This window comes from Erpetoichthys calabaricus, chromosome 2 (genome assembly GCF_900747795.2).
Source record: "Erpetoichthys calabaricus chromosome 2, fErpCal1.3, whole genome shotgun sequence".
Lineage (NCBI taxonomy): Eukaryota > Metazoa > Chordata > Cladistia > Polypteriformes > Polypteridae > Erpetoichthys > Erpetoichthys calabaricus.
In genome coordinates, this window is record NC_041395.2 from 231,168,661 (window position 1) to 231,195,596 (window position 26,936).

Genomic DNA, 26,936 nt, shown 5'->3' on the forward strand with positions numbered 1-26,936 from the left:
GAAGGTTGACAGCATTTTACTTTCTTCAAGAATACTACCTTAAGTCAACTAAGTTAATATATAATAAATAATAATATGAATGATACCAAATAGTCTGTAACCTTTAAGCAATGTATGTGTCTATTTTGTTTCTTGGGGACCTTAACCAGTGGAAGTCCAAAATATGTAAAAGAATAAAGCTTATAAATTATGACAAATGATTCTGGACATTCAGCTAAAATAGTAAATTCACATCAGGTGAACATGAGTAACAGGACAAAAACAAAATAAGGTAAGAAGCATATTCTGATAGATACAAAACCCTTTTACTTCAAAATGTTAGCAATAAACTTCTGTCATTTTTTATTGACCAACATTCAAATTTCCACGCAATACAGGAAATATGAAAGAAACTTACTGTTGCTAAACTTTCACAAGTATACAAGGACTGGACATATAATCATATCAGAGTGAAAATTACATTAAACCAAAGGTGACACCTTATTTGAAATGTAATTTACAGAGTTTAAAACATACAATTCCAGGTTATGTTATGGAATTGTATTGGCTTTGAACCAAAAGACTACCAAAAAATAAAGCTGAAGCAAACACAACCATGTTTTTGAACCGTGATTCTCGTATATTGCTTCTACTGAAACAATTAGCGCAAAAGTCACTTACACTTCCATGTCTGCTGACAGTGCAGGATCAAATTTGCCAGTCTTTTTGGCACCCATGAACTCCCATAGCTTGTTTACTCAGTGTGGTCTTAAAGGTCTGTTAGAAAGTTTAATGTCAGGCTATATGATGTTAAATTTATTTAGAATGCCTTATTGGGACCATCTATAGTTGTGAGCTTAAACTACACTGGGGACAAAAAAAAATGCACCAAATGTGTAATTTAATGCAAATGTTTAACCTCACCATAATTATTATAAAAAAAAACATTTTAGGAGAATTACTATACTGAATTTGTTTTAACAATTTCAAGATTTTTATTGTACAAAGCACAATAAATGAAATTCCAATTTTACTCCAACATGAAAAAAAACTGTGATAAACCTATTTCTCAGAACTCAGCATGTGTCAATATAACATGTAAAATATTACGATATATGCAAGTTAGCTATGGTTTATTTGACATAAATCCAGTACAAAACATTTTTGATCAGGAAACAAAGGTTCATATTATTGCCAGGTAATAATATTAATTAGCTTAGTACCATATTTATATTTTCAGAAACTTTAGTTGTGTATGCTATAGGCTGGCAATACAATAATTTTTAATTACTGCCTTATGTTAAAGGCTTGTTGCATGAATCAAACTTATCAAACCTCCATGACACCAATTAGAACTACTAACTGAAATTATATATTAACCATCCAAAAAAAGCATAGGCCATTGCACAGTGTTTGGGAGAGAGCAATTTTACATTAAGAATTAGAAATAGACACGTCGATTGTTGAAGAAAATAAGCACTGCATTTCCCCTGACAATTCCAAGAACAATAAATATATGAATCTATCATTTACATAAATACAGCCAAAAAAAAGAAATAAAGGTTGTAGGACTTTTTGCTTTTTTTTAAATTGAACATTAATGCATACTGCTCTAAACATAAACATGGACATAAAAACCGCATGGTATTATGAATACTAAATGGAGGACTGCCTTGTCCTGGGAAAACTCTTTGGCTTAATAACGAACATGAGGTAATACACATACCTTAATAACATAAAGCAAATACTTGAGGTATGATGATGGTTTACATTTAACTCGTGTGCGCACATATATATTTTTACATACATACACAAACACCATAATGTATTCAACATTTCAAGTAGCATCAAGTGGAACAAAAATAACAGCTTCAATATAGTGCATCAAGACAGTATTTGGTTACACATTCTCATTAGCCAATTCTGTACACCTGCAGCAGTGAATTTCTGCTTTAACACGTTCAGTCTTCTGAGCTAAACTTGTAGCTAAAATAGTCCTTTGTAGATTTTCCTGTAACTCTTTCATGCGATGGTCTATATGGTCCATAAGTTTCTGCTCTATTGATTCCAGTTTTTTTGCAATTACTACTTCTAAAGTTGAACAGCAAGAATGTGCCTGTCTGAAAAATAAAAACAAAGATATATAAAAGATTTGCTTATTACAACAGATAGTTAAATCAAGCTTTTGGTACACATGAATTAGTATACAACATTACTATTATGCAGTTATAAATGAATACATTCATCAAAATGCAAAAGTAGAAGTTAACTGTATAAGAAAAATAAAACTAAAAAAACTAAGGTAAAATATTTAGGTAATAAAACTGATACAGTTCCTTAAATGTTTTTGTGTATTGCAGTTTCCCGGCTCTGAAAAACATCTTTTAATAGCACATGCTGTAGATGGTCCTATTTAAAAACAAAGAACTATATAACTTGATATCTACATATAAATTTAATAACTAAACATGAAAAATGTACTGTATACAAAGTGTTCCATTGTACAACAGAATCAAACTAAACTCGAAAAAACAGCAACAAACTTAAGACAAAATATACTTTGTTAAGATTACCAAAATGTAAATGAACAGAGACAAATGGCACAGTTTATTTAAAATATTTTACAAATACACTTTACAAGTAAAATACTCACTCTGATCCTAAGCACAAATCTTCACCAGGCACCGTTTTTAAATCACTTTGCATATTGTTGAGACGTAGCTGCTGTACTTGCCCACACACTCTCTGAAGCAGAGAGAACATTTCAGTAGCTGAAGTATTCTGTTTGTCCCAGGTTTGGTTACACAGAAAAGAATTTATCTCCTTAACATGATTTGTAGAAGGAAGGATGCCATTTGTTTGAAGCTGGTGTCTGTGGCATTCATGGTTTTGAACTTGTCCATCTGCATCTTCTGTTATAGTGTTGGGACTGGATTCAGCATACGTGTGATCAAATCTGAAGTCATTCACAGAAGATTGCTCAGTTGTTTGTATTGCATCGGCAGCAGTTGAGCCAGTGATAATAGTGGGTGCAGACTTCATACTTTCATTATTACAATCTTTAAACTGGCTTTGCCTGAGTAGAAGTGGTAGGAAACTGCTCATCATGTCCTTGGAGTTCTGAAAATATTAAGTACAAGTTCTCAAAAATCCATTAAAATACACACAAAATATCAAACACATTTATTTTGCTACCGTGTTTCCCCAAAAATAAGACCTACTCCGAAAATAAGCCCTAACATGATTTTTAGGCTGCTCTGTAATATAAGCCCTAGTCAAGATCATCAGCTGAAAAATAAGGCACCTAAGGCAAGGTTTATACTTCATGTGATGCGACGCGTGTGCCTGAAACATCCATTAAATTCTGAGGACACCTTGCCACAATATCTCTGAAAAGGATGTTTAATGATTACATCCATCAATCCGGGGATGCGCCCATTCCAGCAGCTTCGGTGCAAGACAGAAACAAAATCCCTGGATGAGGCATCAGCTCATCGCAAGTTGAACACAAGTACACACATACACTGGCATCGTTTTAGCGTCACAAAGTCCCCAAACCTTCATGTCTTTGGATGGAAAACTCAGCCCACCAGGAAAAAACATGCAAACTCTAGGCAGGGATCACAAGGGACGTGACTCCCTACTACGAGACAGCAGCGTTACCACTCTGCCACCCCATAGATAGATAGATAGATAGATACTTTATTAATATGTGTAACTATTAACAGTATTCATTATTTAAACAAAGTTAACAATTTATCTGTAAATGTAACATACATACTTTAATGCATTTCATCACGCAAGTGATATCATTTATAAATCTAATAATTCTAAATGTGCAGAGAGCTGGAATATTATAAATGTAATGTGTTCTATGTGGCGATCTATTGCTGCTTGCTGCTGCTGTCAGCTCAGGAGGAAGCCTCAGAAGCTTGTATTGATTTAACAACTGGGATGACGTTTACAACGGTCTACTTTAATGATAGAGTAAACTACGAGGTTAAAGTGGACATTTCGAGATTAAAGCCGAAATTTCCATTTTAATCACAAAATAGACATTTTTATTATGTTCTTTTTTTTTTCTTCCTGTGGCTAAAATACGTTGCCGTACATTCTGATGGTATTGTAAAGGAAAAAAAAAAAAGACGGCACAGAAGATGGTATGCAAGACTTTTAAAATATATCGTGTCATTACTTTGGGGATTATGCGATGCTTGAATATAAAAGCAACATGAATACATTTGTATGTCAGCATTTTGCTTCACCACATTGAATCATTCATCAAACATCGAAGCTGGCACATTGATCCGCAGAGTGGCTGGAGTAGCAAGAAATTCAGGCAGGAATTTCAATAAATATTGCAGAAGAAGATGACATGACTATATTTGGATAAATGTATATTGTTGTACATGAATGTAGAGAAAAGCCAAGCAAAATGACATTTTTTTTGGCTAACTAAAAAGATTACAATATGCAAGCTTTCGAGGCAACTCAGGCCCCTTCTTGCCTGAAATTGGAAATTGGACAATGGAAACATAAAATACAAAAAAGAATGTAAAGCTCTATTTTATTTTTGGAGATACTTGAAAAAAACGTAACACAGTCCAAAGGAAACACTGCTTAACACATGGCATAGTGATAACTTTCTGGATACTGCTAAAAATGTGGAGTGGACACGTAATTCAAGAATTATTTAATGATCATACATATCCTAAACAGTGCTATATAAATTTTAATTTTACTTACACTATTCCAGTGAGGTGCTCAGGTGTCAACTGCTGAACTTGGGTTCCAATCCAGGCAGTTCGTTGTGTGGTAGGTGTGGCAACGCGCTATCATCGCAGCCTCCCAAACTAACAGTGTTTACATACTATCAATTCATTCTCCGCATAATGCCCTATATAGCTATGAAAATTTCTCCCTAGGCTTAATTAATTTCTTAAGGGATCTTTTCCTGTTTTCTTTTTCATTCTCTTTACCCTTCACTTTCTGGAGCTCCATTTTTACTGAAAATTACTTAAGTTTTGGAAACATCAAAGATGCTGCAGACACCAAGGTATAAATAATTGGTTGTCCATGTCCGGTTTCTGTTTCATCGCTTGCTTAGATAACTCAATTATTCCACAGTCCTCACTGTTAAACCTACCTATTTTGTATTGTGGGGTACTCTAGTTTGGGACTGTCAGGAAGAATTATCGCAGATAAGTTGACTTTTAAACATTTTCACAAAGAAGTTTAAAAAAATAAACTTGATAGGAAACCATTCATCACTAGTAAGCTACCCAAATTAGACAGCTTTCAACAGTTGCAGGCCAGTTACACAGATTGCCCTTGTTACAAGGGTTGTGCATTATACTGGTACTGGAATAGTACTGAAAAATCCAAATTTGAAAATGGTACATTACCTTTATTTCAGTAGCAGAAGTAAAAAGTAAGCTTTCCTCTTAATGACCCCCATTACTTTGATACTCCTTGATGGAAGTGGATTCACACCTGTTTTCTAGACTTAATGAAACAAAGCTTCAAGCTTTGATGACATCAGGACTTCACAGAGGATATCAACTTGTATACCACACCAGGTTGGCTGGTGTGAGATGTGTTTAGAATTGTGCCCTGTGGAACTGTTTTAGTACCAGTACAGAGGTCAGAAAGCTAGTATTGATAATGAAGTCAAACTTTTAATACCAGTTCAACAATACTTACTACCATATGTAAATTCAGTATGTTTACATGTTTTTCCTTCATGAAACTTCCAATATTTGACATACTAACATAAAAAAATAACAGGTGTGTTTTGCTTAAAGAACTAATTTTAAAATAACACCTGGGCATTCACTCTGTTAATTCCCTTCATACTCTTAAACACTACTATTGCTTACCTTTGAAACTCTGGTTGCTTTAGTGGCTTTATTTTTTAATTGTAACAATCTTTCCCCATAGCTTACACCCTGCAACTCTAGAACAAGTCTAATACATCTTGTCTGGATTTTCACCATGTAGCATGCTGAACAAAATTCTATACTAGTGATGCTCTTATTCAGCGGTTCCCAAACTCGATCCTGGGGATCCACTGTGGCAGCAGATTTTTGTTCTAACCAGATTCACAATCGGTGATAATAATCGATAACAACTGATCTCATTTAATTAGCTGGTCCTTTTTACATTTCTTTTATTCTGCAATACAGAAAAACACAACAGTATGGTTTTTACATTTATAAGACATTTAGAAATATTTCTATTTTTTTCGAAAGCTATAAATGCTTAACTCTCTTTTGTTGTTTTCCTATTATTTTCCCCTTTCCCTGTATAGTTTGCTCCCTTCATTTAACACTAATAGTGACAATTAAACAAGCACAGTAGACACCCGGGATGATGAAAGCTGCAATGAGTTCAAGTATCAGACCCGCTAATTAGTAAAGAATCAAATAACCAGAACATCTGGAAAAGCAGAATGAAAATTTGGTTGAAAATGCTATTAACGACTTAAAAAAAACCTACATGTTCCCCATATAACTGCTTATTACATTTTAATAAAAATCTACCAAACTTAGTTTGTAATTTCTACATTGACTCCAAAACCCAAAATAGTGGCTCACTTAATTAGGCTAAGAGTCCAATGAAAAACAGAAGTTGGTTGGAACAAAAACCTGCAGCCACAAGGGGTCCCCCAGGACTGAATTTAGGAACCACTGCTCGAATTGTTTCGCGAACTATCAAAATCAGCTGATTTTCCCTATAAAAATCTCGATTGGTGATTGTTGGATTGGCCAATCATAAAAAAATTATTTTTTCATCATCTAGTTTTCTATTATGTGAGGTATTATGGTAGTTAAGTGAACACACATCTTTTTGTTGTGAACTTATTGTAAATAGACAGCAATAAGTGTGAAATTTACCAGAGAAAAAGTGAAGACGAATATTAGCCTTTACATTACATTTCTTTACATTAAAGAAAGTTGAGTAATAAACTGAGAAAAAGGAATCAAAGGAGTCATCTTGACCAATTTAATAAATGACAATAAAAGTTACTTTAACAAAATCAGAGATTTTTATTTTGTCCTTTTATTAAAACAAGCACTGCTTGTCTGAGTCTGGTCAGTTAGCAAGCTTGTGTTAAGTACAGCATCTTTTTCAATTAGAAAAAGAAGAGCTCGAGAAGAATTTTAAATTGTTGTTTAGTAAACAATAGCCTTGTTAGCTTAACAGCAAAAAATGTCTATTTTACTTGTAAATGTGTTAAGCACGTTAGCCTTATATCTTCTTGATAAACATCTTATGAACATTTGATAGATTTGCAGCTTTGTTTAAAGGTATGTACTCTGTTGATTACTTGTTTGTGTCATACAGTATACATTCTGGTAAGAAACAAGTACTGCATAATTAACACAGGAATCCATATTTATAATTATACCTCAAAAATCAAGCATGTCTAGCTAGTACACTGGGGAAAAAACTGCATAAATATAGTGAATGTATATCTTAACAGCAAAAAAGCTGTGGTGCAATTAATGATTAAAACCTATAGATGCATGTACAGTATATTTACATTTAAGCAGTGTTTAACTGCCAAAATCAATTAAATGAATCGATGTGTAAGAATTTTTTTTTTGTTAGACAAATGATGAAAATTACTTTTTTTTTAATTAATCTTTGATTCATAGAAGTACAATAGAAATGAAATTTAACCATATGACAACTTGTAATTATAAGAACCATTTTATTTTCTTTAATATAATATGTGCTATGGATATTTCCCCTACCTAAGTTATTAGTTAAAAAGTATTTATTTTAAGGTAATTTTATTAAAATATAGTCATTAAACAATAAGCCTACATAATTTAAGTTTGTTAATAAAAAATGAACAGATAACTTTGACATTTTTATAATTAAACTATAGATGGCAGATGTTAAGACTTTAATATTGTCTCCTATTCTCCGTCTGAGTCGGCGTGCCTCACTCATATAGTCAACATCCGTTTACTACAGCATTGTGCTCTGTGGGTGTGGGTGTGTGTGTGTGTGCTGTGACGTGCGAGTCCCCGTCTTGCACCACCAGCTTTATTCAGCTTGAAACAGCAACAGCGCGGTTATTTACTGTAGCGTGATCTGCCACTCTCCTATATACAGACACAGCAGTCAGGCAGGGTCGTGGCCAAGTAGTACTGTGCCCTGCGCATTTATAATGTTCCTTGTATCACCCATCGACGGCAGGTGCGTATAGCATGTCCGCAATCTTTTCGGATTCGCTCTTATGGCGAACTGCTACAGCGCTGGGAGACTGCGATTGCTTTGGGACGCTCTTCCGTGTGTCGTCCCATTGGGTGGAATCTCACAAGAGTTTAGAAACTCACTCACACCAACCATGATTCTTTTCAAAGGTAAAGTGCAGGTTAATTTGTTTTAGGTATTTTTACTTTACATTTTGTATTAATCATTTTTATATGAATAGTTTTGGGTTGTGGAACGAATCATCTGAGATTCCATTATTATGGGGAAATTCACTTTGATATACGAGTGCTTTGGACTGCGAGCACGTTTCCGGAACGAATTATGCTCGGAAATGGAGGTTCCACTGTACTTCAAACTTTATCATGTAATCAAATATGGAATATATTGTACAGTTATATGAAAAAGTTTGGGAACCCCTTTTAATTCTTTGGATTTTTGTTTATCATTGGCTGAGCTTTCAAAGTAGCAACTTCCTTTTAATATATGACATGCCTTATGGAAACAGTAGTATTTCAGCAGTGGCATTAAGTTTATTGGATTAACAGAAAATATGCAATATGCATCATCACAAAATTTGACAGGTCCATAAATATGGGCACCCCAACAGAGATATTACATCAATACTTAGCTGAGCCTCCTTTTGCAAATATAACAGCCTCAAGACGCCTCCTATAGCCTTTGACGAGTGTCTGGATTCTGGATGGAGGTATTTTTGACCATTCTTCCATACAAAATCTCTCCAGTTCAGTTAAATTTGATGGCTTCGGCCAAGCATGGACAGCCTGCTTCAAATCATCCCATAGATTTTCAATGATATTCAACTCAGGGGACTGTGACGGCCATTCCAGAACACTGTACTTCTCCCTCTGCATGAATGCCTTTGTAGATTTCAAACTGTGTTTTGGGTCACTGTCTTGTTGGAATATCCAACCCCTGCGTAACTTCAACTTTGTGACTGATGCTTGAACATTACCCTGAAGAATTTGTTGAACTTAGGTTAAATTCATCCAACCTTCGACTTTAATAAGGGCCCCAGTCCCTTAACTACCCACACAGCATGATGGAACCTCCACCAAATTTGACAGTAGGTAGCAGGTGTTTGTCTTGGAATGCAGTGTTCTTCTTCTGCCATGCAAAGCACTTTTTGTTATGATCAAATAACTAAATTTTTGTCTCATCAGTCCAAAGCACTTTGTTCCAAAATGAATTTGGCTTGTCTAAATGAGCATTTGCAAACAACAAGCGACTCTGTTTGTGGCGTAAATGCAGAAAGGTTTTCTTTGTCAACACCCTGCCATATAGATGTTCTTTGTGCACACTGCACTGAATTGTAGAACGATGTACAGATACACCATCTGCAGCAAGATGTTCTTGCAGGTCTTTGGAGGTGATCTGTGGGCTCTCTGTAACCATTCTCACAATCCTGCGCATATGTCGCTCCTGTATTTTTCATGGCCTGCCTGACCTGGGTTTAACAGCAACTGTGCCTGTGGCCTTCCATTTCCTGATTACATTCCTTACAGTTGAAACTGACAGTTTAAACCTCTTTTTGTAGCCTTCCCCTAAACCATGATACTGAACAATCTTTTTTTTCCAGATCTTTTCAGAGTTGCTTTGAGGATCCCATGCTGTCACTCTTCAGAGGAGAGTCAAAGGGAAGCACAACTTGTAATTGACCACCTTAAATACCACTTCTCATGACTGTACACACCTGTCTATGAAGTTCAAGGCTTAACGAGCTAATCCAACCAATTTGGTGTTGCACGTAATCAGTATTGAGCAGTTACATGCATTCAAATCAGCAAAATTACAAGGGGACCCACATTTTTGCACAGCCAGTTTTTCACATTCGATTTAATTTCATACAACTAAATACTGCTTCACTAAAAGTCTTTGTTCAGAAAACACCCCAGTACTCATATGTTCCTAGGAAATGAAAGACATACCACTGTTATCTTTTTTTGTTGCAAGTACAGTAAATTATTATGCAGGCTGAGAGGGGTTCCCAAACATTTTCATATGGCTGTATACACACACACACACACACACACACACACACACACACACACACACACACACACACACACACACACACACACACACACACACACACACACACACACACATTGCATATACCCATATAATATATAATTTATTTTTCTCCAGTAGGAACGGCATAAGATAGTAAAAACAATACAGCCATCATGCCAGTTAAAAAACAAATCACACATATAATTTAGTTTTCATAATCTAATTATGTGTCTGTAAAGAAATAAAGATAAAAGGCTCTGACCAACCTTCTGCTGAAACTGTACCATATCCATAAGGTGCTGTGCTCCAGGAGAGAGTCTAGTTCCCATGGATTCCATCATGTTTTGCACACGTTTAAGATCAATACTCACACCAGCTGCAGGAGAACTTTTCATAGCTTTAACAGGTGCTGCTTCCACAACAATTTTATTAATAGCAACACTTGGCTTCTCTTGGAGTGAAAGTAACTAAAATAAAGGATGAAAATAGCACTCTCTCAGTCAAAATAAGGGACGAAAATAGCAGTCTGTCATTCAGAAACAGTTACTATGGATCACTAAAGTGATGGCCATAATTTCAAATTAAAAGGACTCTTTAAACCTGGAAATTAACCAATTTATTGTAAGGAAATGTAAAGAAAAAAATAGTTGGCCTTGATGTCAGCTCATTTTGAATCTGTATACCTTATTTTCCAAAATAACTTCTGCCATAGAAACATTTATACAATAAAAATAAACGTTTGGATTAATGTAAAGTTCAGGTTGTCCTCTTGACTTTTATTCTACCTACAAATTTCTATTATATGACAAGCACAAATTAATTACTTGAAAAAAATGTTCAAAATAATTGACAAAAGGGAAAATATAAATAAACCTGTCCACAAACAGTGAAAATTGTTTAAAGAAATAATACAAGAAAATTAATTCTACTTTATGACTATAAATAATTTAAAAGCAAAATATTTCTTTGTAGATGCACATTCTATAAACAGTCCAAGTATTTCAAAGCCAGTGAAAAAGATAAAAGCATAACTCTGTGAAGTTTATTGAAAGACATATCATTAATCATGTTTTCTGTACAATGCTAGAAATCTGTACACTGAATTAAGTTCAACACTTTAGGTCACTTCTACTATGAAAAGTTAAAAAAAAGAATCTAAACCAAATATGGAAACTAATTTTCCAAATTTTCAAATATGGAACAGTGATTATATGCACAATATGATATTTATTTAAAAAATACGCTTTAACTGACATTCTAAAGAAATGATTAAAAAAAAATGAGGGTCCTTGAAGGATGGCAACAATAAGTGATATCATACATTTAGATTACTTCAGAACTATGATCTTTATTATTAACAATTTAAAAAATATTAAAAATATTAAGGAATAGCATGTGAGCCATGCAGTATATAACAGAAAAACAGAGGAAGCAAATATGTTGAAGCATGAAAACCCAAACATTTTCTGAAGTTAGTTTGAAGAGGAATATTTTTCTTGAGTTTTACAGTAAAGTGGAAATGTAGTTTCTGGTTGTAATGAGACATTGTGTATTTTAAGAATACAGTATAGGTTTCATTTATGCATATTCTATCACATGAAGCAACAACTTAGCAAGTGCAGAACTTTTCAGATTGCTTTGTTCGCAATTCTGATGAATGAATTTACTTAACAGGTATGATTGTCTAACTGCTCATGAGAAACAAAAAAGCCAATAATGAAAACAAAATTTTAAAAAGAGCAATGAAAGAAAAACTTAGGCAGTTGTAAATAGCTGCTAATTATTTGTAACTTATTTTGACTATTTTTTGTTTATCCTATTCAAAATTGAAAACACTATTGTTTGCTGAAACTGAAAAGATACCCGCACAAAATGGGAATCATAAGATTAAGTTTAGCTTTCAGGACTGACATAATACAGTATTTACATTTCTCATTTTTAATGCACTGTGATATTACTGGTAAGCCATTACCTATAACAACGTCCACTGGATATCTTGCCTTCATTACATTTTTTGTGTGTCTGGCCTGTCCATAAAATATTATAACAGTACACTAAAGAAAGATACCATGAATATTCCACATTTTTATATATTAAGAGCTAATATGTTTTATGACTGTTTTGATCTTTAAAATTAGACTTAGATTCCATATATAAGGATTATATTAGACTAGAACAGTGAAATGGTTATTTAGTAAAACAGGCACAATGGTAAGTCCATCTTTTTCGATAACGTTGTGCATTTAGCAACCTCTCTTTATCATATATGCTAGCCCTTACGACCCACTTTCTTTGTTCTTCTTGTTGCCTTTGTTCATCGGACATTCCAGCCCTCTTGTGGATGCCAGACATGTATTTAATTTATTTATATAACACACACACACACACGTATATATCGTGAGACTTTCAAGCTCTTTTGAGACCTTTTCCAATGAGGCTGCACACCGAAACGCAATAGACGCGTCTGTCGAAAGCTGCTTGTCTGTCGCCGAGGCAACCACAGGTTTGTAGTGCCCCATAAGTTTGTAGCACCACCCAGGCAACAGCAACTTTGCAGCCTCTCCACGCCAGATGACTGATACAGGGAACATTATAACCCGGCTGCTGACCTGGCTCCATCTCTGTTTGTTTGCTGTGTCTGTGTGAAGGGAAATGGTAGCTGCCACTTGAATGCTGTTCATGTTTGGACTGAAATCACACACACAAACAGATGATTACACACCCAGCATGCACTTTACTTAGCTGGTACTTTCAGTGATATATGATAACAAGAAATTCTGCAAATTATATAAGATCAAGTAAAAATGTGGGACTGAAAAATAGACATAATCTTAAGTGTTTTGAATACTAGACTATTATGCACAAAATGATAATGATAAAAAAGGAAAATGAACACGTAATACTAAAGCAAATTATTAATATATACATCCTGAAAATCAAGCACAAGGTTAATATATTATAAACAATAGTTTACCATTATAGAAGTGTTAGCACTGACCACATTTGTTTTCTTGAGAGTGTTACACTTGCATAAAGATTGTACAAAGGTACAACCACTGCTCTAGGGAAATGAATGGAGAAATGCCATCAATTCAGAGAGGGAGAGGCAAGTTTGTTGTACCATGTGAACGTGACTGAGAGAATAAAACTGAATTAACAAAAAAAAAAAGCTATCTTTTACAAGTAGCAAAAATTTACACCAGGTGTTACAGTCTCAAATCAATGTATGTTTATGTTTTTACTATATAAAATAGAAATAATTGCAGCTGATTACTCAAAATGGTAAGTACGGGGAAGACCAGGGATCGAACCCGCAACCTCTTGATTACATGGCAGCCATTCTTACTTCTGCACTAGCCAAGCAGACATGTCTGCTTTGCGTCATTTGATATTTGGGTTTCAGCATTTACACATTGACAGCAACATGTAAATTGAATAATTTCTTTTTCTTCGGTTACATTCTTGAATAAAAGCATACTTTTAGAACACTCTAGACTTGTTTTGTTATATCTTTTCTGAAACTGTTTATTTCATATTTGGACTTCAGTCTTCACACATTACACACTTCACGTCAGCATTTTGTCATTATTACTATAACATGAAAAAAGCGTCTGTTTTAGTTATGTGTTCAACATTTCTTGCCTCGCATTTCCTGTTATCCTACATATACACAGATCATTGTGGACACGGAACACACATGAAATGTATGTATTCCAAATTACGATACAGTTAGGTCCATAAATATTTGGACAGAGACAACTTTTTCTAATTTTGGTTCTGTACATTACCACAATTAATTTTAAATGAAATAACTCAGATGCAGTTGAAGTGCAGACTTTCAGCTTTAATTCAGTGGGGTGAAGAAAACGATTGCATAAAAATGCGAGGCAACTAAAGCATTTTTTAACACAATCCCTTCATTTTAGGGGCTCAAAAGTAATTGGACAAATTAAATAACTGGAAATAAAATGTTCATTTCTAATACTTGGTTGAAAACCCTTTGCTGTCAATGACAGCCTGAAGTCTTGAACTCATGGACATCACCAGATGCTGGGTTTCCTCCTTTTTTTTTTTTTTAATGCTCTGCCAGGCCCTTACTGCAGCGGCTTTCAGTTGCTGTTTGTTTGTGGGGCTTTCTGTCGAAGTTTAGTCTTCAACAAGTGAAATGCGTGCTCAATTGAGTTAAGATCAGGTGACTGACTTGGCCATTCAAGAATTTTCCACTTCTTTGCTTTAATAAACTCCTGGGTTGCTTTGGCTGTATGTTTTGGGTCATTGTCCATCTGTATCATGAAACGCCGTCCAATCAATTTGACAGCATTTAGCTGGATTTGAGCAGACAGTATGTCTCTGAACACCTCAGAATTCATTCGGCTGTTTCTGTCCTGTGTCACATCATCAATAAACACCAGTGTCCCAGTGCCACTGGCAGCCATGCACGCCCAAGTCATCACACTGCCTCCACCGTGTTTTACAGATGATGTGGTATGCTTTGGATAATGAGCTGTTCCACGCCTTCTCCATACTTTTTTTCTTGCCATCATTCTGGTAGAGGTTGATCTTGGTTTCACCTGTCCAAAGAATGTTTTTCCAGAACTGTGCTGGCTTTTTTAGATGTTCTTTAGCAAAGTCCAATCTAGCCTTTCTATTATTGAGACTTATGAGTGGCTTGCACCTTGCAGTGCACCCTCTGTATTTACTTTCATGCAGTCTTCTCTTTATGGTAGACTTGGAAATCGATACACCTACCCCCTGGAGAGTGTTGTTCACTTGGTTGGCTGTTGTGAAGGGGTTGCTCTTCACCATGGAAATGATTCTGTGATCATCCACCACTGTTGTCTTCCGTGGACGTCCAGGTCTTTTTGCGTTGCTGAGTTCACCAGTGCTTGCTTTCTTTCTCAGGATGTACCAAACTGTAGATTTTGCTACTCGTAATATTGTAGCAATTTCTCGGATGGGTTTTTTCTGTTTTCGCAGCTTAAGGATGGCTTCTTTCATCCGCATGGAGAGCTCCTTTGACCGCATGTTGTCTGTTCACAGCAAAATCTTCCACATGCAAGCACCACACCTCAAATCAACTCGAGGCCTTTTATCTGCTTAACTGATAATGACATAACGACAGACTTGCCCACACCTGCCCATGAAATAGCCTTTGAGTCAATTATCCAATTACTTTTGAGCCCCTGAAATGAAGGGATTGTGTTAAAAAAATGCTTTAGTTGCCTCACATTTTTATGCAATCGTTTTGTTCACCCCACTGAATTAAAGCTGAAAGTCTGCACTTCAACTGCATGTGAGGTGTTTCATTTAAAATTCATTGTGGTAATGTACAGAACCAAAATTAGAAAAAAGTTGTCTCTGTCCAAATATTTATGGACCTAACTGTATATTATTTACTCTATACAATTCCAGACCCTTAACTGCAAGATAAAGAGACTTCAGTTCTGAGAATTTTGCGTCTGACTTGATTTAAGCTGCCTCAGTGGGGGATAGGACAGCAGGCTGCTTGCTGTTTGTGCTGATTGACACATTTGCAAATCAACGGCGCCGATGAGGAGGTGAGGTGCAATATTTTTGTGGGCTTTAGGGATTCTAGTGCTAAACATCTAAAGGTTTCACTCCACATCAGAAAGCATCACAAAATTAAAACGCATTCAACTGTAATAATGTTTATATTAGAGATGCTCCGATCAATCAGTTGCCAATACAGCAGACCCCTGCGAAGTCGCAGTTCAGAGTTCGTGGCCTCAGTCATTCGCGGATATTTCCTTAGAACCCAACTAATAATTGTTAGTGGAAACCGCAAATATCCTCCGCAATTTTTATGGCTTTTTTCGTGGCAATACTGTACTGTAGAGAGAACAGGAAGCAGCTGTAGAGAAAACCGCGACTTAGGAAGGTGAAAGTATCCAATAGAATTTGAAGCTGCAACTCCCAGCAGTGGCTCTGATTGGTCTTCTGCTGAGGGTGCTGGGGCTGTTGAGGTCAAAGGATGTTAGCACGGCTATTAAAAAGAGGGCCACTGATCAAAAGCGCAAAAAAAAAAAAAAAAGTTTTTGTAATTTGTGTTTCAAGTTCCTGTCTGTCTGCCTTCTGTTGGGTTACCTGTACTTATACATTTTGTCCTGGATCGTTTCGTGCATCTGGATTGTCTGTACATGAGGACTGTAAGTGGATTCATGGCCTCCTGCAAAGAAAGGAGCGCTCCTGAACCCATCTAAACAGTTTCAGGAACTACTGGTAGGACTATCTGTACATTCCCATTCAACGTGCAGATCTCTGGACTATCTATTTTCATCATTGCATTTCATCCGTTGCCGTTTTTCATTAACTTTTTTATGATTAACTGTGTGTGTTTTGTTTGTGCTTTGTTGTATTTAATGTGTAATCGCTGTAAGGGGAACAGTGGTGGTATCGTTGTTTTCTTATTTCATTTGTTTTCATTACATTCTTTATTTGCTGTTTGATTACAGGTTTGCTTTGTTTTTGTCTCTGTCTGTGAGTGCGCATGTCAGGTCAAGGCTGGAATCTCCACCATAAAAATAAATAAATCACCGTCTTCTCGATTACGGCTTCTAACGCGACACTACGCTTACTTAAAAGCCTGAACCGTACCTGTTCTTTTTGGCTGATTGTTTTGTTTCTCTCTCCTCCCCCAGACAGGGGTTGTGCTCCCCTAGGATGTTTGTCTATTGTTTAATCGTTGACTAATTGCATGCTGAGCACCTTTTACTTCTGAAAGAGACATGTTTGTTTGAAGTGTTTGAATAAAGTTCCTGTCTCTACAATCTCCTGTGTTTGTGTGCAATTCCGTGACCCAAGCTGCACTAAGACTAGCCTGCAAGCATCAGCGCTTACCTCTATATGCTTTCGTGTAGCCAGTTTAAGCGCATTTGGCTCAGTGATTTACATCCATGGCGTCAGTTGCACTTTGTATATATTGTTCCAGTAGTTTTTTTAAATAGTTTTTACAGTTCATTAGCAGTGTGTAAAATGATCAGTGTTGCAGTAATTGTGATGCTCTTTGCATGAAAAAAATGTGTTCCATTAAAATTTCACTTTTTCTTTGTTAATTGTGACATTTACTTAAAGTGCAGCAAAAAAGTATTTGGTGTCCAGTGATGCATTAACCCCTAAGTATCTGGCAGTTTAACGGTTAAAGCCCCAAGATGCCGCCGAAATGAGCTGCACCGTCTAAGGCTTCTGGCAATAAAAACGCGCTTGCATGAATTAGATAGCGGTAACATCGGTATATTACATTCTAGCACTACGGGAGACATAGCAGTATAGTACTGTGCAGTATACAGGTTTACCTTTACACTCTTTATTTTTAGATAATGTATTAAGCTGAGTTTGAAATTAAGTTAGAGTGTTTTGGGGGCATATTTAGGGTTTAAACTATGAAAATAGGCATTTTTTTTAACCACATCCAAAATCTGCGGTTCTTTTTACCTCCTTTTGATGAGGTGTGACACATTGTTTACTTTGAATACAAATTTTGCTATTCATATTTTCACAAAAACGGATGCCAATTCTTTCAGCCCTACATCGACTCCTACACTATCATAAGAGAATAAAAAGTGGTTTCAGTTTCGAATTAGGAATGCTCAACCTGTACTAGACTCTGTACTTATTAGAATGAAAATAATACTCAGTTTTTTTTTTTTTTTTTTGTTTTTTGGTGATAAAAAGAGACAATAAAGCAATAGGCATCGTGCATAAACTTTTGGTACTTTCAAAATTCTAGCCTTGACTAGTCTGCTAAATCCCTACAAAGTGAGAAATTTGCAGACCCAGACAGCTATAAAAAAAACCTTCTTATTTTAAAGGAGGAAACACCTCTACCAAAAACACTGCACCAGGTGTCAAGTTGTATCCCTCCCCCCCCACCGAGAAATTAAAACATATTACAGGTTGGTGCATGAAAAAGTAGTCCTGTTCAAAGTATTAGCCCTGCTCTGGTTTTAGCAACTAACAATCAGTTGGAGAAAGCAGGACACCCCCGTGCATGTTTTTTTTCACTTCTTTGTCTGTGTGTGCTGGAATGAAGAAATGCAATATTCATTAGAACAGTATATTTTAACTGTCAAGGGTCCTAGGCATGAGAGTTAACTTGATCATCACAATGACATATCTCTTATTCGTATTAAATATGATTTACTAGTGCTTTTTTTTTTTTTTTGGGTTTGGCAGCAAAATTTGAAAAAATTAGATCATTGCATTGGTAAAATTTAAGCAAAGCAGTGGAAATTAAAATTCTAATTTAAAAAATGAGCAGGGGTATAAAAAAAATGCACGTGTATTGAACATCAAAATACTAAACAACTGCCAGGCATCACAGTTGTTACCTGGACGGACCAATCACAACTAAATAAGCTGTGTTCTCATCAAACTTTTCAAAGCTCTGAAAATCAACGCATTAGATAATATTCTGCTGAACAATCATTACACAGATCCTGCAATTAGTCACAGTTAAATAGTAAGACTAATAAAAACAAATCATATAAAGATGGATGTTATTTTGATCTAAACAAAGAAGATGATTGTGCAACAGCCACATCTGTTTTGACAATTCACTCTAATTTCCAAAATGTAGCATCTTAAAATATAAAAAAGACGTATCTCCGACTTCAACTGTACTCTCAGTAGGAGCAAGTATAAATAACACATTTGTGAAATATTCACAAAAATGTAATACTATAGATCTCCATCTTTAGTGAAAGTAAACCAAGTTATCAAAAATAGTAAAAGAAAACAAAATGCATGTGTATTTGTTCCACTAGCTCTCCCTCTGATCACATGTTCAGTTCAACTAGAAACAATGCCACTCCAGGGAGCAGCACACACCATATTTTTTTTTTTAATATTTGACCGCACCTTCATTACAATTTATTTTTATAAGCAGCTATAACTTGTAGCCTTTGATTTGTTATTTACTGGCTACCAGTAAAGTGTTTCTTTATAAATACAGTAAATGCGCACTGTTAGTTTAAATGTAAAAGTGCCTTACACTAAAATCAACTGTTAGTGACCAATACTAAACTACTCCCTCCTCCCAACCTCATAGGTATAGTATCTCTATAACAGTCTAGTTATTATATATGATAGTTATTCAAATAAGATAAGCTGCCTTTCAGCAGACCTCTACAGCTGTCTTCAAGCTGACAAGTAAATTTTTGTAGTGAAGATCACAAAATGCATCCTGGACAATTGCCACAAACATAGAGAGTGCACAACATAAGTGTGACATCACGCACAGTAAAAGGACAGGCGAAAGCAATATATCATACAGGCTCCAGCCTTAATGTGAGGCCGGATGGCAGCCACGTTCAATATGATGATTTTATATAAAACTAGGAAAAATGTGAAATTCACATTGCAAGGAAAAACTTCTCAGTTTAAAGTTTAAGAATCTAGCAAGCATTTATCAAACTTTTCTTTTTCAACTGAGCATATTATATAAATGAAAACCTTTGTGGATATTTCAGTATCTCGGACCGATTACTTCATGTTAAAACTTTCTCATTCTTTGCTTTCTATATAACTATGGGAATTTTCTTCTGATCTGACTAAGTAGTAGTAAGTTATCAGTAATATATTACACACATTGTAATGAAACCTTGAAATCAAAATAATTTATATTCATAATGATCTATGTATATAAGAGGTACAGATCAACATCATTCTGCTCTCTTAATTTGTACATTCAAAAAGACTTGATTAATACAAAAATGCATTTACTTTATATCATGTTAGCTATTCTACAGTAGTCACCAGGGTACTGAACGTTTCCAGATAAAATAATAAAGTAACAGAACTTTCTTTGTATTTATTGCAAGACAGTATATTGTATCATAAGAAAGACTAACCTTAATTTCACAGGAATTTGTAGGTGAATCAAGACGGATATTTTTCTTATATAACAGTACATTTTCTTTAACACTGTAAAAAGAACAGAAATAGCACAGTTATGTACATATAAAGACACATCTGTGTAACACTGTGTCCGATTGAATTTGCCCACCAGGACAGAGCTAGGGAAAAAACATACATTTTGACTTTTTTCACTGAAAAACATTTAAAAATCTATTTTTTGTTAATTGGCAGATGTATATAGCTAAAGAGTGTTTATTAAAAAAAATTATTTTTATCCGACTGCTCATTAAAGAAAGTATTTAATAAAACCTTTGATGGCTTGTTTGGTTTTGTTCATTTTTATGTGTAGGATAATATAAAATATTACACCTTTAACTTTCCTGACATTCTGTGTGAATTAAAATTAATCTTATTTTCAGATATAATTCAAATTAGAGTAATATTGACAATCCATTACTGTATTTTGCTGTGTTAAGTTTCAAATTTGGTCTTTTTTGTGTGAGTCTTTATTTTCTTCTTTGAGTTGTTACATGAGATTTCTTGAGTTGAATAAAAGTGTAAAATAATGTATTGATTTTTGTAATTCGCTGAAGCCACTATTTGCAAAAAAACACACATATTATTGTTCCTAGACATATGGTCATGTTGAAACAATTTACAGTATCAGTCAAACAAGCCTGTTTTTATATTACCCTATAGCAATTACCAAAGTAATCAAGCAATACTATGACAAAATATGTTTTTGTATATAATGGCAATACATATTACCGTGTAAGAATTACTTAAGAACACTTTGAAACAACTTCATTTGTACATGCCACATCAACCAACTCAATGGGTTCACTCTGTAATGAGATACATGGAGTCAAAGTTACGGTTTTTCACAAAACTCAAAAGAACTGTTTACTAGTTTCATTTATCCAACATATAACCCAAAACGAGACAATGCAAGTGTCAGGTAAGTGCATATTAGGAGACTTCCTACCAGATACCTACAGGCCAAGATGTACCATCCTGTCAAATTTCAACTTTTAACCTAATTGGGAAATAGTGTTTTTGTGGATAAGTGAGTGAGTGAGTGAGTGAGTGAGTGAGTGAGTGAGTGAGTGAATGAATGGGTCAACTTTGAATTATATACTGTATATACACATGAATGCACAAGTGAATAACTTCCAATGACTTTTTAAACCTGTCCAAAACACTAACCAGTTGCAACATTCTTATAAAAATGACTGTGTTCTTTCATATTTTGGCATTATACACAACGCTGACCCATATGAGTAGATCTACACTGTCTTATATACGTATCCTGCCTTAGGGTTCCTCAAAGAAAGTTTAAACAGATACCTCCAATAGGTATGACACCAAATTATCAACCAATCTATCAAACCAATCTGCCTAAATGAAGGAAGCCACAATGATTTCTACTGTTAAGAGATTAAAAAAAGATAAAAATATGAAAATAGTCATTGTGCTTCCTTGGTGGCTAATCTAAGCAACACAACCAAATCAAATTCTGGAAACCAGTGTTAAAAATAACCTTACTTCGTTTATAACATGACATCATTGTATCATTACTCGTATACTACAGTGCTATCCCAATCACAATACACTATAGGCCTCTTCTATTAAGCCAAGCAATTCCAAAGGTATGTTGCTTACATACATTTTGAAAAACCAAAGCCATATAGTAAATTAACAATTCTGTGCACTTCTATAGGTGGTTTCCTCCTATGTTACAAAAATGCAAAGCCTCTAGAGTTTCCACTGAAGGATATTTGCAAAATGGGAATTTATACATATAAATAAAAAACAATCACACAAAATAGAATTGCGATGCCACCACTTCATAGTACACCCCACATACAATGACACTGTTCTAATTATGACTAGCAACACCAAAACACACATCAAGAAGTGTGTGGAATGTTAAGCATTCAAAAAAAAAAAAAAAAATCCACACAACCAAAATAAGAATATGCAAAGTCCCCATAGATGCTGAATCATCAAAAATTCAAACTGAAGTTATGACACATCAGGCCTAACAAATGCTGCCACATAGAGAATTACATTATCTAAAAAATTGTTAACCGTGCTCTATTATATAAATTGAAATAACCAACTAACAAGCTTGTGAACAACTGCCTTTAAAGTTAGAAAAGAATGCAACTGGCCACACAAGTTTTATTTTGAATTTCATCAAAATGTCATATTTTGAAGTTTACTTTATTTAGAATAAAAATATGAAATGAACAATGCTACAATCAACCTTTAATTGTTAGTGAATGGCGAAAAATGAAAATGCTTGGTTAATGAGATGGCTCCAAAAGCAATAAACAGTTAGTAGTTAACATGTGGTGCAATATTCCATTTTATTGGGATGCAACTTTTATGATATCTTGGGACAATATTTTTATTAAATAAGAAGCCTTGCTGGAATGATTTTAAATGGAAGAACACCATGTTGCTTCTAATCAATTTATCAACTGTCTTATAACTTCTAAAAGCCTTAAAGATTAGCTAAATGTACAAGCACAGTAATTTCTCTCAAATGATTGAACGAAGTTATTTGTGACCTAACAATTATTTTAGGACATTGCTCTTTTATTTCCCTAAATAACAATCCAAAAAGCAATCGGGTACTAAATAGTACCAGGCAATTAAGTAACTGAGTAAAAATAACCTCCATGCAATACAAACTTTTCAGGAGACATTGGTTCTTGTTCCATATGCAGATTTTTCCAAGTGAGTTTGTGAAAAGCTTACAATTATTCAAGCATCTATGCATAAGAGAAAAGAAAAGAAATATACCAGTTGTCTTGCGAAGTGTGCACTGGTTCACCTCGACATGTGCCACAGTACTCAGAGGATGAATACACTTCCATGGTCCGTGCCTGGCTCACTACATGGAGGCAAACTATTTCAATCCCAGCCTGTGGGATGCACTGCAAGTGCACAACACAGGGAATGTCTGTTTCATTGCCTTGAGGTTGTTGTATGATTAATAACTCAGACCTATTAAATAAAAAACAAGACACACAATAATAAAATTAATCTACCAGAAAAACTCAACACATATGTACTGTAAGCTTTAAAACAAAGTCCTGAACATCCACATGTGCAAAAATTGCGAACTCTCAATTCAATGAAAAAGGCGACCAAAGGAGTGCTCATTATTCATTAAAAAAATGACAGTAAAGGTGTTGAATTCCAATAATCTTTTTCATTATTGGAAGTGTTGTTATTTTTTATAAGGAAAGAGATGAGCTAAAGCTCTTAAACTGACTGAAATGTTAAACCTGATTAACTGATTTTCAAACTGTTATTTTTTTAATAATGGTACTTTACAAAAGAAGACACAAGCAAGATTTTTGAACTTACTCTGTCTCATTGTGTAAGATTTTTATTATAAAAAAAGATTTATCTTACTTTTTAGATGAAGCTCATAACAGCAAAACAATAAATGCACTTAGGCTTTTATAAACTGAATTTCAATAAAGCCAAATTCATTTGCACATTCTATCAACATTTCCTTACACATCAATCTGTCCATTTTCTCAAGCATTGAATTCAATGTAGGATTGCTGGGTACTGGCCAGGAATATTGATGTCAGTCCAAGCAATAATGCAAAGAATTCCTAAAGTACACCATTACAGAGGAAACCGGACCGTGCGTCCGTACATCCGAGACAAATGACAACACCAGACTAACCGATGAAAACCCACTCAGCGAAGAAGGGAAAATGTGAGCTCCAAAACAGCAGAGGGTCAAAAACGACCTCAGCGAAGAAAACTATTTAACAGTTAAAATAGGTAGGATCAAGATTCTTCTAGAAAGTTGATTCAGTTCATCTGAACATAGTTCTTTCCAGGGAGATACGTTACATCACTCATCCAAGTGATTTCTTCAATTCTAGAATTTCCTTACCTGGATTATTGAGAATGCACTGAGACATTTTGACGCACTTTGGCAAGAACTGCCTAAAGCTTGTACGTGAGTATGAGCAAACAGCACGTAAGACGGCAGACTACAGGAACCACCTGAAATTCAGTCTCAGATGTAGACAGAGCGCAATTACAGTCTACAGATGAAATTCAGATGTAGACAGAGCGCAATTACAGTCTACAGATGAAATCGTCAGTGACGGGTCTCCGAGCTACAAAAATCCTACAGAAGGCACAGAGCCAGCTGCTAAACGAACGGGTGAGTCAAACTAACTTTACTATTGTTGTTTTGAAATCGAAACTGGGGAAGTCACTTGGATGAGTGATGTAACGTATCTCCCTGAAAAAGAACTATGTCCAGATGAACTGAATCAACTTTCTAGAATTTCCTTACCTGGATTATTCAGCATGCATCGAGACATTTAGGATCAAGATTCTTTTGTACAAATAGGTAATTTTGTCGCGCAGATTAGACGTGACACTCTATAGTAGCAATGGAATAATTACACATTGGATAGTTTGCATTATCAGTACTGTATATCAATTGTATAAAAGGCGCTTACAAATCTGACGTGTCACTTGTCGCTTCATAAAATTCCGTAGGATTGTTTGCCAAAACCATGTGACCCCAAAAATCCTCTTCAGATGTACAATTCCAGGACAAACGTACAGAAATTACGGCTTGCTTGTTTGAGAGCAAATGCTGGTTCTGCATCCTTTACCATGAGTTACACCGTTGTTCTTAATGTAAGATTAAAGTAAACTAACTGTACGAACTGTAATTGATTGTAATCACTTCTCATGGCAACTTGCAACGGACCATATCCCAGTCCTAAAAAAAATCAACACTTAAAATGAATACAGAAAAATACGTATCCAATAACCGTTGAATTGATCACAGGTACGCTGTATTAAACGTTCTGTCATGTACGTTCATATTGTATTATTTAAAAAATTACACATTAATACCAGAACGTAATATTAAAACTGAGTGACACTTTAAAAAAAGTTATCCTCTACGTATACGGTATAGTCGATCTCATGTAAAATAAAAACTTCCAGCGAGTTAAATGCTAAGCACGCCCGAACTCACATAACCAGTGTCGCCTTCGTGACGTAACCGCACCAAACACGGGTCCTCGTATTATAGCTGCCTTCCCCATCTGCCTGAAAGAAAATCGTGCTTGTCTTCGGCTTTTCGACATATTACACTGTAACTTTATTTATGAAATAAATTACATACATGAACAGCATTTTAATGACTCCTTTTATGATCCCGCCCAGTTCCTACTATACTTTATCAACCGTTTTGATTTGCATTATAATCGTTCCTGTTCTGTTTGCAACCTGTTTCCCTTCCATACCCAAACAACGTTTCCCCGAGTGAAGTAATGAAATGGACGGATGACTGGGTGGTATCTGCCGAAGTGGCTATCGGGGCAACTTACCTCGGGAGCCGTAGGTTCGACCCTGACTACGTTTTAAGATTGCGTCTTCTGCCTAAAGTATGCGTGTATTTAGTGTCTCCGCATATTAGCCCAGTAAGTTTAAGTGTGTGATATCCAGCATGTATGGATAGGTATCCCAGCTTGGGAGGGCAAGTGTGCTTTTCCCTTTCTGATTTCAGAGAAGAGACTTTATCGATGCAGATGACTTGCAAAGACCCAAAACTAGCAACATTCTAATTGCCCAGAAATATATGTCAAAAGAACTAAACAAAATTAGTTGATCTCATTATACTATGTATTTCTACCAAATTCTTAAATTTTATTGTACACTTTAGTGGCATTAGATGTTAGCTGTCACTGCAGATTCTACAGATTCTAACTGTGCAGGCAAAACATTTAGGTCTGTTTTGTGCCACGGAAAAAGCCAAACATAATCCCAGTATTGCAGTTTTCATCTTGAGGTGAGCAAAAATAGATAAGAAAACCTATATGAAAATGCAGAAATCTTCTTTCAATAAAACCATTCCCTAATTATTATCATAATCCCTTTAGGAAATTAAGGGGAGGCAAGAAATGACCCCAGCAGCAAGAACCAAGCAGCAAGAATTGACTATGGACAGCTTGCCAGTCTGTCACAGGACGTTCTCACACACACATGCTGTGATATTTTAGAAATGACAGTAATTCTATTAAATGAAATAGAAACATGAATATAGAAATATGTTTGTATTCTTGGATGTACACACTATCACTTAAATTTTAAATAATGACAAAAATAATATTTATTTTGATGGATCATGTTTTTTCAAGATTTGGAATATAAAGCACAGTGTCTTGCAATATGGTTAAATCTTGTTACACTTGTTTTTTTAGATTTTATTGTAAACTTATACACTTTAAGAAGGATAATTTGATAGATATTTTTGTCAGCACAGATCCTAAAAAAGTAAAAAACAAAAAACAAAGTATTTTATTTATTTAACTTCACAGACTCTCGCCTACCAAAAGATTTCAGGTTTCACAGATGCCACAAATTACCCTAACAGTGATATAACTGACTTACTCAAAAGCCTCTGCAATTTTATGACTGAAGTAACTATTAATTGTTTTGGATAAGCAAATGCATCCATTTAGAAATCATTGGTAAATGTGAAAGATGAGAATGTACAGGTACATAAACATTAAAGTGCACTGGATGGAAAAATCATTAAAAATGTACATATTATAGTAAAGGGATGTATCAAAGTAATTTCATCTTCATTGTTGCATTGTTAGCTCAGTTATAAAGGAATTAAATTTGCATAACATTGTGAGAAAAGGCACTATGAGAAAGTACATTATAGGAAACATTGTACTTTGAAATTATTTCTCATTAGCATGAACTGGCAGCCTGTTACAGCTGAAGAAAAATAGAAATATCGCTGTTTT

The 26,936-nt window shown here is 35.0% G+C and overlaps 1 protein-coding gene across 1 annotated transcript; it reads right to left on the reverse strand.

Moving 5' to 3' along the window:
- Window positions 1–954: 954 nt before the first annotated feature.
- c2h10orf88 (chromosome 2 C10orf88 homolog) lies at window positions 955–25,144 on the reverse strand. Its single transcript, XM_028795232.2, has 6 exons — window positions 24,624–25,144; window positions 22,927–23,130; window positions 20,109–20,181; window positions 10,506–10,706; window positions 2,633–3,099; window positions 955–2,099 (listed from the first exon to the last, which is right to left on the reverse strand). Exons 1-6 carry the CDS (start codon window positions 24,773–24,775, stop codon window positions 1,880–1,882), a joined length of 1,317 nt encoding a protein of 438 aa, XP_028651065.1. The 5' UTR covers window positions 24,776–25,144; the 3' UTR covers window positions 955–1,879.
- Between the last annotated feature and the right edge of the window lie 1,792 nt (window positions 25,145–26,936).